This window comes from Cicer arietinum, chromosome 4, assembly GCF_000331145.2.
Source record: "Cicer arietinum cultivar CDC Frontier isolate Library 1 chromosome 4, Cicar.CDCFrontier_v2.0, whole genome shotgun sequence".
NCBI lineage: Eukaryota > Viridiplantae > Streptophyta > Magnoliopsida > Fabales > Fabaceae > Cicer > Cicer arietinum.
Genome location: NC_021163.2, coordinates 58,616,886 through 58,632,844, shown reverse-complemented (window position 1 = coordinate 58,632,844; position 15,959 = coordinate 58,616,886). Strand labels below are relative to the sequence as shown.

Sequence of the window (15,959 nt, the reverse complement as noted above, 5' to 3'; positions counted from 1 at the left end):
GATGGAGACTGTGGTTTCGATTTTTGTTGAATGCTAATGTGGTAATAGCTGGAGAGCACAAAGTTGAAGAAAAAGTATGGTTTTGTTACTGTTTGTATGATTCTTTCGATATTCACTGTTATGGTTACTGAAAAATTGGGTTGATTGTAAATGTCAACCCACTGCACACAACAAAACCAAACAGAAATAAACACTCTTTAGATCATCCAAGGGATGTCTCAATCCATTCTCAAATCAACATATAATTGCAACAGAACACCTCTCCGTCAAAAATATCCCAATTAAAATCTATTAGAATAATTAAAATGTTAAATTAGTTCTCATAATGTTATTTAAAACTCAAATGCTCTATAATAAACAGATAAGAGCTTGAATAAGTTTTTTTAGTTCCGTTAGTTTTTGAATTTAGTCCTGGTTCCTATCTTAGAAGCTAATAAAATCAATAAAAACTCATAGTGTAAAGATTAAAATAAAGACATTTTGCAAAAGCTGGGGATTACTTTTCTTTTATTATTTTGATAATCTTTGTCAAATCAGCAATTTCAATCTCTTCAATGTTCCACGGATGAAAACTTTCCCAAAGCAATTACAAAAGGACGACACAGGCCAAATAGAATGAGGCATGCAATAGCAGCAAATAATAAATTAGCATTAAATCGAGAAAATAAAGTAATATTTGTCACACATTTACAAAGATGCCAAGAGCCAGATGCTGCTAAATCTATACATTGTAATGAATAGGCTTTGATGACTGTCAAAGAGCCGAACTCTAAAAAAGCTTGGGGGAAAAAAGAAAAACTATGCCACAGCTATTATTTTCCTATACTTTTTCTTTATGCTTTGATTAAAATTACAGCTTCTGTATAACTGTGAGGTTCCCATTGATGATGTGACGGGTTAGCGCTCCTTGTGGAGAAACAATAGTTGTCATCATGATCCGATAATAATAATATCCTAATTCATGAATTTCCTGCAGTTTGGTGCTTTACATAAACAAGGTACTTTAAATTCATCTGGCTCATCAGGATCAAATAAGTAGTCATACCTGTCAGGTACAATAAACATAGTTTATAAGTAATCTGTTCACTGAAATGAATGAAATTCTAATATGATTTCTGATATTGAAAATTCAAGATAAAAATAGTGATTAGTTTCTTTTGGACAAATTCATATAGAAGATCTTCAATGTCATGAATGATTTTAAGAATTTTGCTATTTCAATTTTATGAACTAAGATGTTGATTCACTCCAAAATGCATGCCTAAATGACATTACTGCACAAGTACACTGGAAAGCATGCAGCACAAATGCGAAGCATAGATAGGGAATATACGTTAGCTCATCGCCAGCAGATACGTTAGCCTTAGCAATGAGTGCTATCCGGCTCTCGTCATCACCCACACTCATGATCCTTGCATAGCAATTTGGCATACACTGTTTTAACATGAACCAAGAAAGGGTAAACTGAGATGATTAATAACCCGTAATGTACAAAAATGAATAAATATAAGTAATAATTGGTTCCTGTTATAGGCAAATATCAATTCTGTTTTCAAGATTATTTTTTAAAGAGAACAGTCTCACATGTTCTGGCAATGAAAAGTGAGCAGCGTGATGTACAATATGAGATAGATTGACTTACAGAATGGTTAATTAGCCGTGCTATATTTCCTTTGTCAGTTGCGTCAACTACCACTTCTTCACTTATCTTGAACAGCTGAGAAAAAAAAAAAGAAACCAGCACAATTTAATGTGATAAAATATTAACACTTAAGATGCACAAAACAAAAGGGAGGAGAATTAACTCACATAACAATCTTTCCTTTCTAACTTATAACGTGCCTCCCTTAGATCTGCAATGCTGCGCCTTACTTGTTCACCACGATATTCAAGGACCTACATCGGATAAAATCATGGACCATGGTGTCATTATTTCCAGTTTTCTACAATAAAAGTTGTACTGGTTTAGATGGAAAGCTGACACTCAGGATCATCATTGGATAATGATGTTATGTTTATACAAATTTTAAATCCATATTTTCATACATAATGGAAGAAAGAAAGAATTAAATTATGTCAATATCTGAATCCAAAACAACCCCAGAAGGATATGGAAATTGAACTCAGACTCTATGCATGCATTCAAAGCTATGACCAGGAATATGATTAAACATAATATCATTTCTAAATTTTAGCAACTGTGAAAGCAAAACTAATTAAAAACCAAATGTTGATAAATATTCGATTATCATTATACAGCTCTTTATAGTTTATATCAGCCGTGATTGGCAAAGCATTGAGAAAACAAGATTTTTAGATGCATGTTCTTATGCAAAGTGTAATAGAATAGATCATGTCTAAAAGGCTTTCATAATCTCAAATAGCCAAAGATACCATGGGTGTATGTAATCTTTTCAAATTTGATAATTTGAGAATGACATTCATACCATTTCTCCTTCTTGAATACTTCTTCGTGCAAAGAGGCCCCATCCATGTATGCCTGATCTACCGAAGTAGACCCGATCATTTTCGGTTCTCTGGAGTCATACAAGTGTACCCATAATACAATCAGAAAATTGATGACCAAATCAATACACCACCGCCAAAGGAAAATAAGATTTACCTGTAAGTGATGAAGGCGTTCCCTAAAAGATGAAAATGTCTGAGACTCATCTACCACCTATTTGAGGGAAACAGATGAGCAAAAGGGTGAAAATAAGGGGCGAGGTACACAGTTTAAACTTACATGCAAGATTAAATAAAGAATACGAAAATCCCATTTATATCAGAATAAAATATTTACTTTGCATGCATTTAATCTCTGTATTGCATCTAAAGGATGATGGGAGTGACCCTTCACTTTGTGAGGAATAGCTTCATCTGCCGCTCTCTGGCAAGTAGAAAAAAATAAAGATGAGAAATCTGTTGCTGTTTACTTGTTTTACAAGAACTGATAAACATCCCAAAGAGCATATTACAGGCAAAAGGGATTTGCAAGTCCTTAATAGCGAGCATGGAAAGTTGAGGAATCAAAACAATGCCTTACAAGTACTGCGAAGGCCTAATCTCTAGGAGACTGGAACGAAACCCATCTCCTCAACCCAGCACACTAAATGTGCTGCACTTCTGCAATTTAGGCAAACAAAGTTGGCCAATAACTGACCAGAGTGGCCGCAACAAAGGCCGATTTTCCAAAAGTATAAAATAAATAAGTTGATTATCTTACAAACATTCACCAAGAAGAACAAAAGTATACTCCAAGTTACCTTTTTTGTATGGTTTGTTCTAACAAAGATTCTGCACCTAGCAGCAGAAAATGGGTCATGTTCAGTGTCATCTGCTGGAGGAGTGTCTTCTACCTTTATTCTATTAGATGAAATCAATCTTGACCCAACTTTTCTCTTAGTTTGGACAAGGCTTTTAGTTGAAATGACCCCATGAGGGGTTTGCATAATCAAAACAGTGTCTGGATTGGGAGCCCTGCAGGAAATATAGAAATCATGAAGATGAAAAGCTAAAATAAACAGAATAAAGAGACAAAGGAGAAGCAATATTGTCATGATTGAGGGTTCCATACCTGTGATAAGCACAGTAAGAAACCATTCTTGTCGTCGGTTTACCATTTTTCTCCGAACAATGCAACTGCATTTACAGAGAAGAAAAGTCAATAACTTTATTTCATGGATCATAATTTATCCATATGATAAATGAAAATTATCAACTTAAGTCAGCAATGATACAGCATAATGCTGAAGCTCAGACCATAAATAAAGCTCGAGAAATGTAAAAAGGATATATATATATATACATTTAAATTGTTAACGAAATTCCAATCTAAAACTATAAAGCTATCGAAATTCTTAAAAAATTAAATATTATCTTAAAATGATTATATAAGGTATACAGTTAATTTTAGGTGAAAACATCTTTTCCATCAAGACCTTCAAGATTATGATTGTTAGTTTTCTTCTTACAGCATGAAAGTAACTTAATCTGATTGGTGAAGTTCTAGGCAGGGTTTGATGAATAATTGTAATCAATAATCAAATAGTATTAGTTAAATTATATTGAACCTGTTTCAAAATAAATTAAATTATATTGAAGTATATATTGTAACATATCAGCAAAAATTATGCAAATGGGAGTGAAGTCAATCCAAGTGAAGCCTCACCTCCATGCGATAACCGGCCCTTGATGCACACATGGCATGGAAATAAGTTGAACACTTGCAACATTGTGTGCACGAACCATGGATTTGCTTACAAATAACACAAATCTGAAATTGAATTAAGCAGACTTTAGACTGAATCAGAATGAACAAAATTAAGAAATCTAGATGACAATCATGCTAAGAAACCTGGACTGGAGTCTAGGTTGTTTTCTTTCATGTAAAAAACACTCACCTTCAAGCTTTATAATGTGGTATGAGGTAATGATGTAACTTAGTGTGAAATATGCAAAGAATAAACTACATCAATTGGTGACCAATATTAATTAGGAGGACACCTTTACTATATTTATTGTTAAAAATATACACAAATTGTGATACTATCAAATTATACTTCTTTTGAAAAGAGATATAAAGTACATTTTCAGAACAGACAAAGAAGAGTTGCAAATACCCCCCACCTTCACGAAAGAATTTGATGGAATACTCAAGATACCCAAAGCAGGCTCCATTTTCTCATCACTAGCAAAAGATACTTCGGGTCGAAACCAGGCACAAGTGACATGAACCCATAATGGATCAACATCAGTAGGCTTTAGAGCACCACCTGAGTGTAGGACAACACATTTTAGATAATTAGATCATAGACACTAACAACAAATACAAAGTTAAACAACAAACTTAGCAAAGCTACATGACATTATCCTAAATGCTAGCGTCAAAAAATGTAAACAAAAGCAAGATTTATTCATTTATGTATATACAAGGTTATAAGAATCTAGAGGGAAAATTCCAAAAAAATAGAATACATAGGGGGAGATATAGCTCATACAAATAAAAGAATGGCATACATAATACTTCTAAAATATCGTGGAAGACACACACCTTTTATAGGACAAAGACAACACTCTCGCGTGATGTCTGGAGTTTCACAAGCTTTACAAACCCATGATGTAAAGTCTCGGACATTTCTTGCTCCGTAGCATTCTTGATGAACGGCTATTTGACATCTATAAAATATATAACACATTTTTATATTAATTGCAATGCCATTAATTATATGAAAAAGAAAAACAAACAAACCTTGCTTTTTTTTATAAAAAAAAATTGGGGAAGAGGGAAATTTTTATTAATCAAAGTGGCACTAATGACCAATTTAAAATTTTACAACTGTCCTCGAAGGGATTTGAACTTGGCACCTTGAGGTAACAAGGCTAGCTCTTATCACTGAGCTAGCAACTCAAGTATAACATTTTTATATGCAAATGGTTTTATTGTCCCTGGTCTCACTGATCAGAAGGATGGGAGGGACTCATATGATAAGGCAAAACAAAATAATAGATTTACAATATATCAAGATACAAACATAAATTAAGTATTTCATTAACTGTCCAAATATTCATGAAATCTCAATGTTTATCAGCTACCCAATCTTTAGACCCGTGCAGAAACTTTTTCTAATCCCTAGTTTTCATGGTTTAAATACTTATAATAAACTGAAGATGCTATATTACCTGACACAGATGATAATTTTGTTGTAGTCCCAATCTTCAACCCATCTACATACAGCACATCGTTCTGTAGTCCACTTAGCACAAACAGGTTCATACTTGTCTGCAAGAGACAATAGTTTCCAATTTTCCATTCACATTATCACTCGGAGAAATTTAACTAGGAAACTTATTTTATTGTACAGTCATACAGGAAAATGGAAGACTTAAATGGTACCTTGAAGAAAGGTAAGCAATTTATGTTTTCTTTCTTTTGAGGAAGGTCTTTTAGGTTTGACAGAAATTATAGACTTAGCATGACATTCGGCCAACTGCAGCATCTGAGAAGTATAAAAAGATTGTATAAGTTACAATTACACTTATGTCTCACAATAAAGGTCTTGCACCACCATAAATCTCAAAACTGAATCTCAGTTGGTCAATATTATTCCCGTTTTGACAGTGAAGACCGCATAATACAAAAAAAAAATATCAATGTTGATTGTTGAAGAATCAAGAGAAATCATATTTGAATCTCTTTGATTATATATTATTATTTTTGTTTTTATTTTTATGTTTCTGTCATTATTAGTCATTATTACTATTGTAATTTATTTTCCTATATAAACAATCTAAAACATGAAAGTATTGTTCCATTAATTTCTTCATTGATGAATAGCAGTAATATATAGTATGATATCTTAATGATGAGATGGAAAAAATTTCATTAATAATATTGATTGGTTAATGCAAATATATATAGCCAGCCCATTAGTACATCAACCGTATGATATTGAGCTACAAGTCCAGAAAGCAGATGATGGAACAGACAGTCATATTGTGCTAAAGTAATCAAATAAGTAGCAAATTTTCAGGGCAAAGAGGTGGGGAATATTATGCACAAAAATCAAATAGTATAGTCAAATACAAACCCATTGTTCCAGGGACAGCATGCATCCTTTAACCTGAATACTTGTTCTCCAGTTTCTAAATTTGGAACCTGTGTGGCGTTCCCATTCACTAAGTGCTTGCTTTTCAGGCTCACAAAAACCACACTTGCACATAACTCTGCAGGAGATCATGGAAAAACAAGGGGGGGAAATTCCTCCATATCATAATTAGAATGAAGAAATGAATCATTCAGAAATGATAACATCCAAATAAAATTAGCATCAAACAGTTTAGAACAGGCAATGTCGCTGGAAATTAGACAGATCTCACTTTACCCCACCAATACCAAATCAAACACGCAACAGAAAGAGAACAAAAGCCAACAAATGTTTCATATAAATGTTCATCATATACCAGATTATGCGCAAAACAGAAAAGTATTCATTATCACATTTGGTCCATTGCAGCAATGAACTTATATTTCATATCTAAATAATGGATTTCCAAGAATTAGCATAAATGTAGAGCATGTGCAGTGCAGGTACAAGTATTTGGGTATCAAAGCTAAATGTGCCTAACTAAAATAATCCAAACAAATTGAAATGGATTTAAAAAATATACTTGAATTTGTTTATGTGAAGTATGAATGAGAAGGTATAATAGATATAAATTGGCACAATCATTTAAGAAGCATTCTATTTTCGTTTCGATTATGAAAAAGCACTGAAACATAAATAAGATGTTTTAGGCATATTTTCATGAGGTGCCTTTGCAATAGCTAAAAACAACTTAACATGTAGCCTTGTTAATCAAAATTCCAAATGCTTATATTTTATACACATTTTTCAAAGGGCCTATCACAACACTATTCAGTTTATAATAAACTTCACTTGTGTGAGTAGCAAGTATTTAAAAAGCATTACAGGAATATTGCATTTGTTTTAAATTTCTTAAATTTAGAAGGAATAATATTCTTTTCATATTTTATTATGAGGTCACTGGACCTATATATATACATGAGCCAGGGAAAACAGATCCCTGTCATTATGGGATTGATCCTAAATACATAAACCTAATAATAGCAAGATACAACTGTTACAGAAGTACAATAAATATAAAACTGTTACAGAAATACAATAAATATAAAACTGCCTAAAATACTAAGGGGAATCACAGTTTTGACATTCCCCTCAAGCTGGTGAATAGGTGTTTTCCATTCCCAGCTTGGATATAATTCCTTCAAAGTTAATGCAGTTCAGCCCCTTGGTGAGTATGTCTGCAAGTTGATTCTGAGTGGATACATATGGTGTGCAAATCATGCCACTGTCTAGATTTTCCTTGATAAAGTGTCTGTCAACCTCTATATGTTTAGTTCTATCATGTTGCACCGGGTTGTGGGCTATACTAATTGCAGATTTATTGTCACAATATAACCTCATAGGTTCATTCCACCTTATCTTCAAGTCTTCCAATATAATCTTTAGCCATAGAAGTTCACATATTCCGTGGGCCATTGCTCGAAATTCTGCTTCAGCACTCGATCTAGCTACTACACTCTGTTTTTTGCTCTTCCAAGTTACTAGATTTCCACCAAGGAAGGTGCAGTATCCAGTAGTTGATCTTCTATCTACCACCGACCCTGCGTAGTCCGCATCCGTATATGCTTCAAGACTTACACTCTTGTTTCGTTTGAACAAAATCCCTCTTCCTGGGGTCCCTTTCAAATACTGGACAATTCTAAGAGCAACTTGTAAATGTGCTTCCTTTGGTTGGTGCATAAACTGGCTAACTAGACTTACAGCAAAAGCAATGTCTGGTCTAGTATGAGATAAGTAAATAAGTCTGCCCACAAGTCTTTGATACATTTCCTTGTCCACAGCAATATCCTCCTCCGCACTTCCCAACTTTATATTTGGGTCCACTGGAGTACTTGCTGGTCTGCAGGCTGTCTTCCCTGTTTCTTTAAGCAAGTCAGTAATGTATTTTTGTTGAGATATGAAGATTCCTTTCTTGGAATGGGCAACTTCAATTCCCAGAAAATATTTAAGTCTCCCTAATGCCTTGATCTCGAATTCCGTGGCAAGGCATTTACTTAGCACTTGCTGCTCCTTTTTGTCATCCCCACTAACTATAATATCATCTACATACACCAATAAAATTGTTACTCCCCCTGAATCTGAATGTTTGATAAATAATGTGTGATCCCCTTGGCTTTGTTTGTAGCCTAGACCTGTCATAACTTTGGTGAATCTTCCAAACCATGCTCTTGGGGATTGTTTCAGCCCATATAGAGCCTTTCTTAGCTTGCAAACAGTTCCAGCAGTAACCTGCCCATTGTAACCAGGGGGCAACTCCATGTATATTTCTTCTTCAAGGTCTCCATGTAAAAATGCATTCTTCACATCAAACTGCTGCAGGTCCCAATCATGATTTGCTGCTAATGACAATATTACTCTGACCGTGTTCATCTTAGCAACCGGGGCAAATGTCTCCAAGTAATCAACTCCATAGGTTTGAGTGAAGCCTTTGGCCACTAATCTTGCCTTGTAACGTTCAATGGTCCCATCAGCCCTGTATTTAATTGTATATACCCACTTGCATCCTACTGGTTTTTTCCCAATTGGTAGGGTGACAAGTTTCCAGGTCCTATTCTTGTTTAACGCCTCCATTTCCACATCCATGGCTTGTTTCCATTTCCTGTCAGATAATGCTTCAGATACAGAGGAAGGTGTGTGTGTGGAGTTGAGGTTTGTGAGAAAGGTTTTATGAGTAGGTGAGAATTTTTCAAAGGATAGGAAATTTGATAGTGGGTAAAGTGGTTGTTGGGTGCATGTTCTAGTTCTCTTTCTAAGGGCAATGGGTAGGTCTAGATTTTGGTCCACCTGTGCTTCTAGATTTGCAGAAACAAACTCATTATAATCATTGGAGTTTATAGGATTCGAAGGTGTTACCTCATGCAGTGATGATGGGTTGGATTCTTGGACATTGCCAGATTCTAGAATGGCTTTTTCTCTCCTTGAATATACCAGATTTTTCCCAAATTTTCCATCATTAGGTGCAGGTTCAGGTGCAGGCCTTGCTGTTAGTTCAGGTGCAGGTGTAGGTGTAGGTCCTGCTGTTGATTCAGGTGCAGGTCCTGCTGTTGGTTCAGATGCAGGTGTAGGTGTAGGTCCTGCTGTTGATTCAGGTGCAGGTCCTGCTGTTGGTTCAGGTGCAGGTGTAGGTGTAGGTCCTGCTGTTGATTCAGGTGCAGGTCCTGCTGTTGGTTCAGGTGCAGGTGTAGGTGTAGGTCCTGCTGTTGATTCAGGTGCAGGTCCTGCTGTTGGTTCAGGTGCAGGTGTAGGTGTAGGTCCTGCTGTTGATTCAGGTGCAGGTCCTGCTGTTGGTTCAGGTGCAGGTGTAGGTGTAGGTCCTGCTGTTGATTCAGGTGCAGGTCCTGCTGTTGGTTCAGGTGCAGGTGTAGGTGTAGGTCCTGCTGTTGATTCAGGTGCAGGTCCTGCTGTTGGTTCAGGTGCAGGTGTAGGTGTAGGTCCTGCTGTTGATTCAGGTGCAGGTCCTGCTGTTGGTTCAGGTGCAGGTGTAGGTGTAGGTCCTGCTGTTGATTCAGGTGCAGGTCCTGCTGTTGGTTCAGGTGCAGGTGTAGGTGTAGGTCCTGCTGTTGATTCAGGTGCAGGTCCTGCTGTTGGTTCAGGTGCAGGTGTAGGTGTAGGTCCTGCTGTTGATTCAGGTGCAGGTCCTGCTGTTGGTTCAGGTGCAGGTGTAGGTGTAGGTCCTGCTGTTGATTCAGGTGCAGGTCCTGCTGTTGGTTCAGGTGCAGGTGTAGGTGTAGGTCCTGCTGTTGATTCAGGTGCAGGTCCTGCTGTTGGTTCAGGTGCAGGTGTAGGTGTAGGTCCTGCTGTTGATTCAGGTGCAGGTCCTGCTGTTGGTTCAGGTGCAGGTGTAGGTGTAGGTCCTGCTGTTGATTCAGGTGCAGGTCCTGCTGTTGGTTCAGGTGCAGGTGTAGGTGTAGGTCCTGCTGTTGATTCAGGTGCAGGTCCTGCTGTTGGTTCAGGTGCAGGTGTAGGTGTAGGTCCTGCTGTTGATTCAGGTGCAGGTCCTGCTGTTGGTTCAGGTGCAGGTGTAGGTGTAGGTCCTGCTGTTGATTCAGGTGCAGGTCCTGCTGTTGGTTCAGGTGCAGGTGTAGGTGTAGGTCCTGCTGTTGATTCAGGTGCAGGTCCTGCTGTTGGTTCAGGTGCAGGTGTAGGTGTAGGTCCTGCTGTTGATTCAGGTGCAGGTCCTGCTGTTGGTTCAGGTGCAGGTGTAGGTGTAGGTCCTGCTGTTGATTCAGGTGCAGGTCCTGCTGTTGGTTCAGGTGCAGGTGTAGGTGTAGGTCCTGCTGTTGATTCAGGTGCAGGTCCTGCTGTTGGTTCAGGTGCAGGTGTAGGTGTAGGTCCTGCTGTTGATTCAGGTGCAGGTCCTGCTGTTGGTTCAGGTGCAGGTGTAGGTGTAGGTCCTGCTGTTGATTCAGGTGCAGGTCCTGCTGTTGGTTCAGGTGCAGGTGTAGGTGTAGGTCCTGCTGTTGATTCAGGTGCAGGTCCTGCTGTTGGTTCAGGTGCAGGTGTAGGTGTAGGTCCTGCTGTTGATTCAGGTGCAGGTCCTGCTGTTGGTTCAGGTGCAGGTGTAGGTGTAGGTCCTGCTGTTGATTCAGGTGCAGGTCCTGCTGTTGGTTCAGGTGCAGGTGTAGGTGTAGGTCCTGCTGTTGATTCAGGTGCAGGTCCTGCTGTTGGTTCAGGTGCAGGTGTAGGTGTAGGTCCTGCTGTTGATTCAGGTGCAGGTCCTGCTGTTGGTTCAGGTGCAGGTGTAGGTGTAGGTCCTGCTGTTGATTCAGGTGCAGGTCCTGCTGTTGGTTCAGGTGCAGGTGTAGGTGTAGGTCCTGCTGTTGATTCAGGTGCAGGTCCTGCTGTTGGTTCAGGTGCAGGTGTAGGTGTAGGTCCTGCTGTTGATTCAGGTGCAGGTCCTGCTGTTGGTTCAGGTGCAGGTGTAGGTGTAGGTCCTGCTGTTGATTCAGGTGCAGGTCCTGCTGTTGGTTCAGGTGCAGGTGTAGGTGTAGGTCCTGCTGTTGATTCAGGTGCAGGTCCTGCTGTTGGTTCAGGTGCAGGTGTAGGTGTAGGTCCTGCTGTTGATTCAGGTGCAGGTCCTGCTGTTGGTTCAGGTGCAGGTGTAGGTGTAGGTCCTGCTGTTGATTCAGGTGCAGGTCCTGCTGTTGGTTCAGGTGCAGGTGTAGGTGTAGGTCCTGCTGTTGATTCAGGTGCAGGTCCTGCTGTTGGTTCAGGTGCAGGTGTAGGTGTAGGTCCTGCTGTTGATTCAGGTGCAGGTCCTGCTGTTGGTTCAGGTGCAGGTGTAGGTGTAGGTCCTGCTGTTGATTCAGGTGCAGGTCCTGCTGTTGGTTCAGGTGCAGGTGTAGGTGTAGGTCCTGCTGTTGATTCAGGTGCAGGTCCTGCTGTTGGTTCAGGTGCAGGTGTAGGTGTAGGTCCTGCTGTTGATTCAGGTGCAGGTCTTAAGGAACATGCAGGTATCACTGATTTCTGGGACCATTGAATTCCATAGCCACGCCATGATCATGGAGTCTTCTTCGTCCCATGATTTGAACTTGGGATCTGTTTTATCAGGTGCTTTATCAGTCAGGTGACTGACCTTTCCTTTTCCTTTCAAGATGGTCCTAATGAGTTGAGACCATTTGAGATAATTCTTCCCATTTAACCGATAAGCAGAATGAACATTCTGCAATTCTCCAGCAGTCTGGGGTCTGTCCCCAGTTTCTAGAATAGGATTCATGACCTCAGCCATGATCAAGGAAGAGAGGGTTGCGCTGCAATGAAGGCTGCAACAATGCTTAAAGGTAGCGCAGCAATGAAGGCTGCAACTTAGGGTTTACAGGCACGGTCAAAGGCTCCCAAGGATCAGGAGCTCTGATACCATCTTAAATTTAGAAGGAATAATATTCTTTTCATATTTTATTATGAGGTCACTGGACCTATATATATACATGAGCCAGGGAAAACAGATCCCTGTCATTATGGGATTGATCCTAAATACATAAACCTAATAATAGCAAGATACAACTGTTACAGAAGTACAATAAATATAAAACTGTTACAGAAATACAATAAATATAAAACTGCCTAAAATACTAAGGGGAATCACAGTTTTGACAAAATTGTTTAACCAAACAGGGACAGAAACCAAAGAAAACCATGTTTAGCATGGGTTTTGGTTGAAATCTGGATCGCAGTGGAATTTATGAAAATTAGCAATACTTTGACTAGAGCAAGAAATAAAATCCATTGGACATAACTTTTCTGTCAAACAACTAAACGAGTATGTTAAAAATTCCCATCAGTTTTTCATTTTAGTAAAAATGAAAAGCCCATTAATGAGCTACAGCCATTTTCTCCTTTTTTAAGAGAAGAACACAATCAGAATATCAGATAGCATTTTGGACAGTGGTTAGTTGTTTTAGTTACCAATCTAAAAAAGCTATTAATCTTTCACTACTTGCTACATATTTTACAAGCAAAGCAACTAATCATAAGTAATCAATAACTATAACAGATGAAAATTATGGTGATAAACACAACACAAAATAAAAAACAAACTATGTAAAAAACACTTATGTAGAAGTTTATGCTTACAAGTGAAGGCTTGGAAAATATATGCCTTCCACATCATTGCAGAGAACAGTGACCTTGTTTGGAAGTACTATCTGCCCATTGTTTTTGTTCCATCTATACCAAAAACCTCCACTACAATCAGAAATACAAACTACTTGAAGCAAAACAAAGCTGTTAGAATATTAGAAAATATCTTATAATATCTTTTATATTATATTAGAGTAGCTTGAGTATTTCCTAGGATCAATTTATAATCAGAGATATCTTAAAATATCTCTCTTTATTATTATGATTTGTTCTTGATTTAGGATGTCTATGTATCTCTATAAATAGAGATTAGTATTAAGTTTTTTGTATCAAGTTAGCATAAAACTATTATCAATAATATTCAAACTCTTATTAATTTCTCTCCTCTTTTTCTCTAAAATTCCACAACTTCAACAAAAGCTATGTTCAGAAAACTAAAGAAATATGTTAAGAGGGAAAACATAGGTGACTCAACAATGGGATTAGCTTCATGAAAAGTTACATGGAATTACTAAGTTAGGCTACAAATATCTATAAACTTACTTGACTTTTGGATGTGGTTTTTCCGAATCGGATAATTCAAAGTTAAACTTCACTTTGCAAGCAGGGCAGAAATAATCAGTGCTTCCAAGATTCTTCAAGAAACAGATTATATAAATCAGAATAAAACAAAATGTTTCTTTCTGAGCTTCAAATTCCACAAAGAGATCAGACATCAAGTGTAGCGGAGTCATGGACAAACCTTGAAAAGGATGCTGGAGATTTTGTCGCATTCGGCATGCACCCACACTTTACATCCATCACAACGGACCTAATTCAAGGGGAACATCCAGAAGTGGGGAAATTTTAATACCTCAAAAATAAAGTTTTTGGGCCAAACAAGACAATAGTTTAAATAGATGACAAGATACAAGTACAACTAACTCACCCAGCTTCCACTATCCGAATGGTTCCAAACTTTCTTACATATGCCACAATAATGTTTTGATTTTGTTAACTGTCCAAAAAGAAATTGATTTCAAAGACGATAATATATGACTTTTTACAACAAACAAAGTACTTCAATTAATAATGTTTCCATTTCAGATTTAAATATAAATTGTTAGAAGAAAAAGGAAATTCATACAAACCTTAGCACATGTTCTACATAGTGATTGACCACTAGGAGTCAAATCCTTTGTTTTCTTTGACACATTGAAAGGAAGGTCCAACCCACATTCTTCACAAAATTGTGCGTTTTTCTTCCTGTCAAATAATTCCTACATTTGGAATTCATAACAATAAGTGTTATTTCAATTTGACCATATATCAGCAGGCTACATCGACTCAGCATTTTGGTTTAGTATGGAGAATTGCACAATAATTTCACTATCAAAGCAGAATAAATCAGTATGTCAAATCTACAAGTCAAAAGACTAATACTCAGAAAAGGACCAAGTAGTGACTGAGTCAATTTTCAGTTGCAAAATTAATTTTGAAATTATCTGGTTTCCTTAAATATCATTGAAATACAATGCATAACCGCATTAACAGCCACTGAAAGCCAAGCAAATCCCAAAAATAAAAGAAAATATGCCATGTAGCTGACTTACCTTCTTCTGAACAGGACGTCCCACATTCTGGTATGAAGCAGCGACATTCTGAAAGCCATTAAGACTAGACTTATTACTGCAATCATTATTACCAGCCGCGGTATTTATATCTGCCATCAATTTCTCTACAAACCCCTGATCAGCCAAAAACGCCTCCTCAACTGCCGTTTGAAATTGAGAGGAATTACAGTAACTCAATTCAGACTGCTCTTGGAACCTAATACAAAAAAAAAATCATTCCTAGTAAGCACACCCTCTTTCAAAAAAAAAAAACAAAACAACATGTCTAATACAATGTAAAACAATAACATCATTCCTAGTAAGCATAAACTCTTCCAGTAAGAAAAACCAAAACAACAATTTTAATTTCTAATACAAACTAAAATAAATAAGATCATTCTTAGTAAGCACAAACTCTTCCAGAACAAAAAAACAAAACAACTTCTAATACAATGTAAAACAAATAGCAGTAAACAAAAATAAAAAAATTCCGCACCTGTCAACATAGTCTACAAATGGAAAAATCATTCCATACTTCACCCATGCATAATCCTGCTTAGCACAAATAAAAAAGCACAATAAATAGCCATTATATTAAAAAGATACACTAAAGAAACTTTCCATATATACATAACAAACTAGTACTAATTCAATTTCACATTATACCCTTTGGTTTTGATTCCTAGAGTAGCCAAGAAACATGACACAAGCAGCATCAGCTATACATGATCTCAAAACCAGCTCAGGTGCTTGACTCATAGGATCAATGACAATTGCAGGCCAAAAAGGTTCCTTTTTCTTAGCCTTAGCCCAAATTATATCACCTGCATAAAAATCTTGTGGTCCAAAATACCCCTCTTTCTTCTCCTCTTCAACCTCCTCTTTCTTCAAAACTCCATTACTTAACTTTGATTCCTCAAACAACTCACGCAAACTCAATTCCTTACCAAAATTCTTATGCAAAACCTCCTCACACAAAACCGAATAACCGCGGGGCCGGTTACGGCGACCTGTCCCCATCCCGCTCTTTCCTTTTCCGCTGCAATTCTTGAAACTGAATTCTTCAAATTCAAATTCACTAAAGCTAGTGGAGGCGGCGGCAGCGGCAGGGGCAGGGCGCCTTTCCCCCTTTCTCCCAATT

General features: G+C 37.6%; 1 protein-coding gene across 2 annotated transcripts in view; it reads right to left on the bottom strand.

Annotated features, from left to right (window-relative positions):
* Nucleotides 1-628: 628 nt before the first annotated feature.
* The window catches only part of LOC101499063 (histone-lysine N-methyltransferase ATX5-like), a 16,274-nt gene continuing 943 nt past the window's right edge, over nucleotides 629-15,959 (bottom strand). Inside the window, exons 2-24 of one of the 2 annotated variants that reach the window (XM_073367021.1) lie at nucleotides 15,485-15,945; nucleotides 15,315-15,370; nucleotides 14,819-15,035; nucleotides 14,357-14,485; nucleotides 14,155-14,223; nucleotides 13,969-14,037; nucleotides 13,770-13,861; nucleotides 13,221-13,313; nucleotides 6,591-6,726; nucleotides 5,897-5,999; nucleotides 5,683-5,782; nucleotides 5,054-5,178; nucleotides 4,630-4,775; nucleotides 4,172-4,276; nucleotides 3,578-3,642; nucleotides 3,267-3,480; nucleotides 2,804-2,890; nucleotides 2,624-2,680; nucleotides 2,448-2,537; nucleotides 1,810-1,896; nucleotides 1,643-1,717; nucleotides 1,334-1,434; nucleotides 629-1,045 (exon numbers count right to left, since the gene is read on the bottom strand). In XM_073367021.1, coding sequence (XP_073223122.1) covers nucleotides 955-1,045; nucleotides 1,334-1,434; nucleotides 1,643-1,717; nucleotides 1,810-1,896; nucleotides 2,448-2,537; nucleotides 2,624-2,680; nucleotides 2,804-2,890; nucleotides 3,267-3,480; nucleotides 3,578-3,642; nucleotides 4,172-4,276; nucleotides 4,630-4,775; nucleotides 5,054-5,178; nucleotides 5,683-5,782; nucleotides 5,897-5,999; nucleotides 6,591-6,726; nucleotides 13,221-13,313; nucleotides 13,770-13,861; nucleotides 13,969-14,037; nucleotides 14,155-14,223; nucleotides 14,357-14,485; nucleotides 14,819-15,035; nucleotides 15,315-15,370; nucleotides 15,485-15,945 — 2,768 coding nt within the window. In that variant the 3' untranslated portion in view covers nucleotides 629-954. Of the gene's footprint in view, nucleotides 1,046-1,333; nucleotides 1,435-1,642; nucleotides 1,718-1,809; nucleotides 1,897-2,447; nucleotides 2,538-2,623; nucleotides 2,681-2,803; nucleotides 2,891-3,266; nucleotides 3,481-3,577; nucleotides 3,643-4,171; nucleotides 4,277-4,629; nucleotides 4,776-5,053; nucleotides 5,179-5,682; nucleotides 5,783-5,896; nucleotides 6,000-6,590; nucleotides 6,727-13,220; nucleotides 13,332-13,769; nucleotides 13,862-13,968; nucleotides 14,038-14,154; nucleotides 14,224-14,356; nucleotides 14,486-14,818; nucleotides 15,036-15,314; nucleotides 15,371-15,484; nucleotides 15,946-15,959 lie in introns of those variants that run through there. The other variant, XM_027334139.2, reaches the window with a different exon arrangement.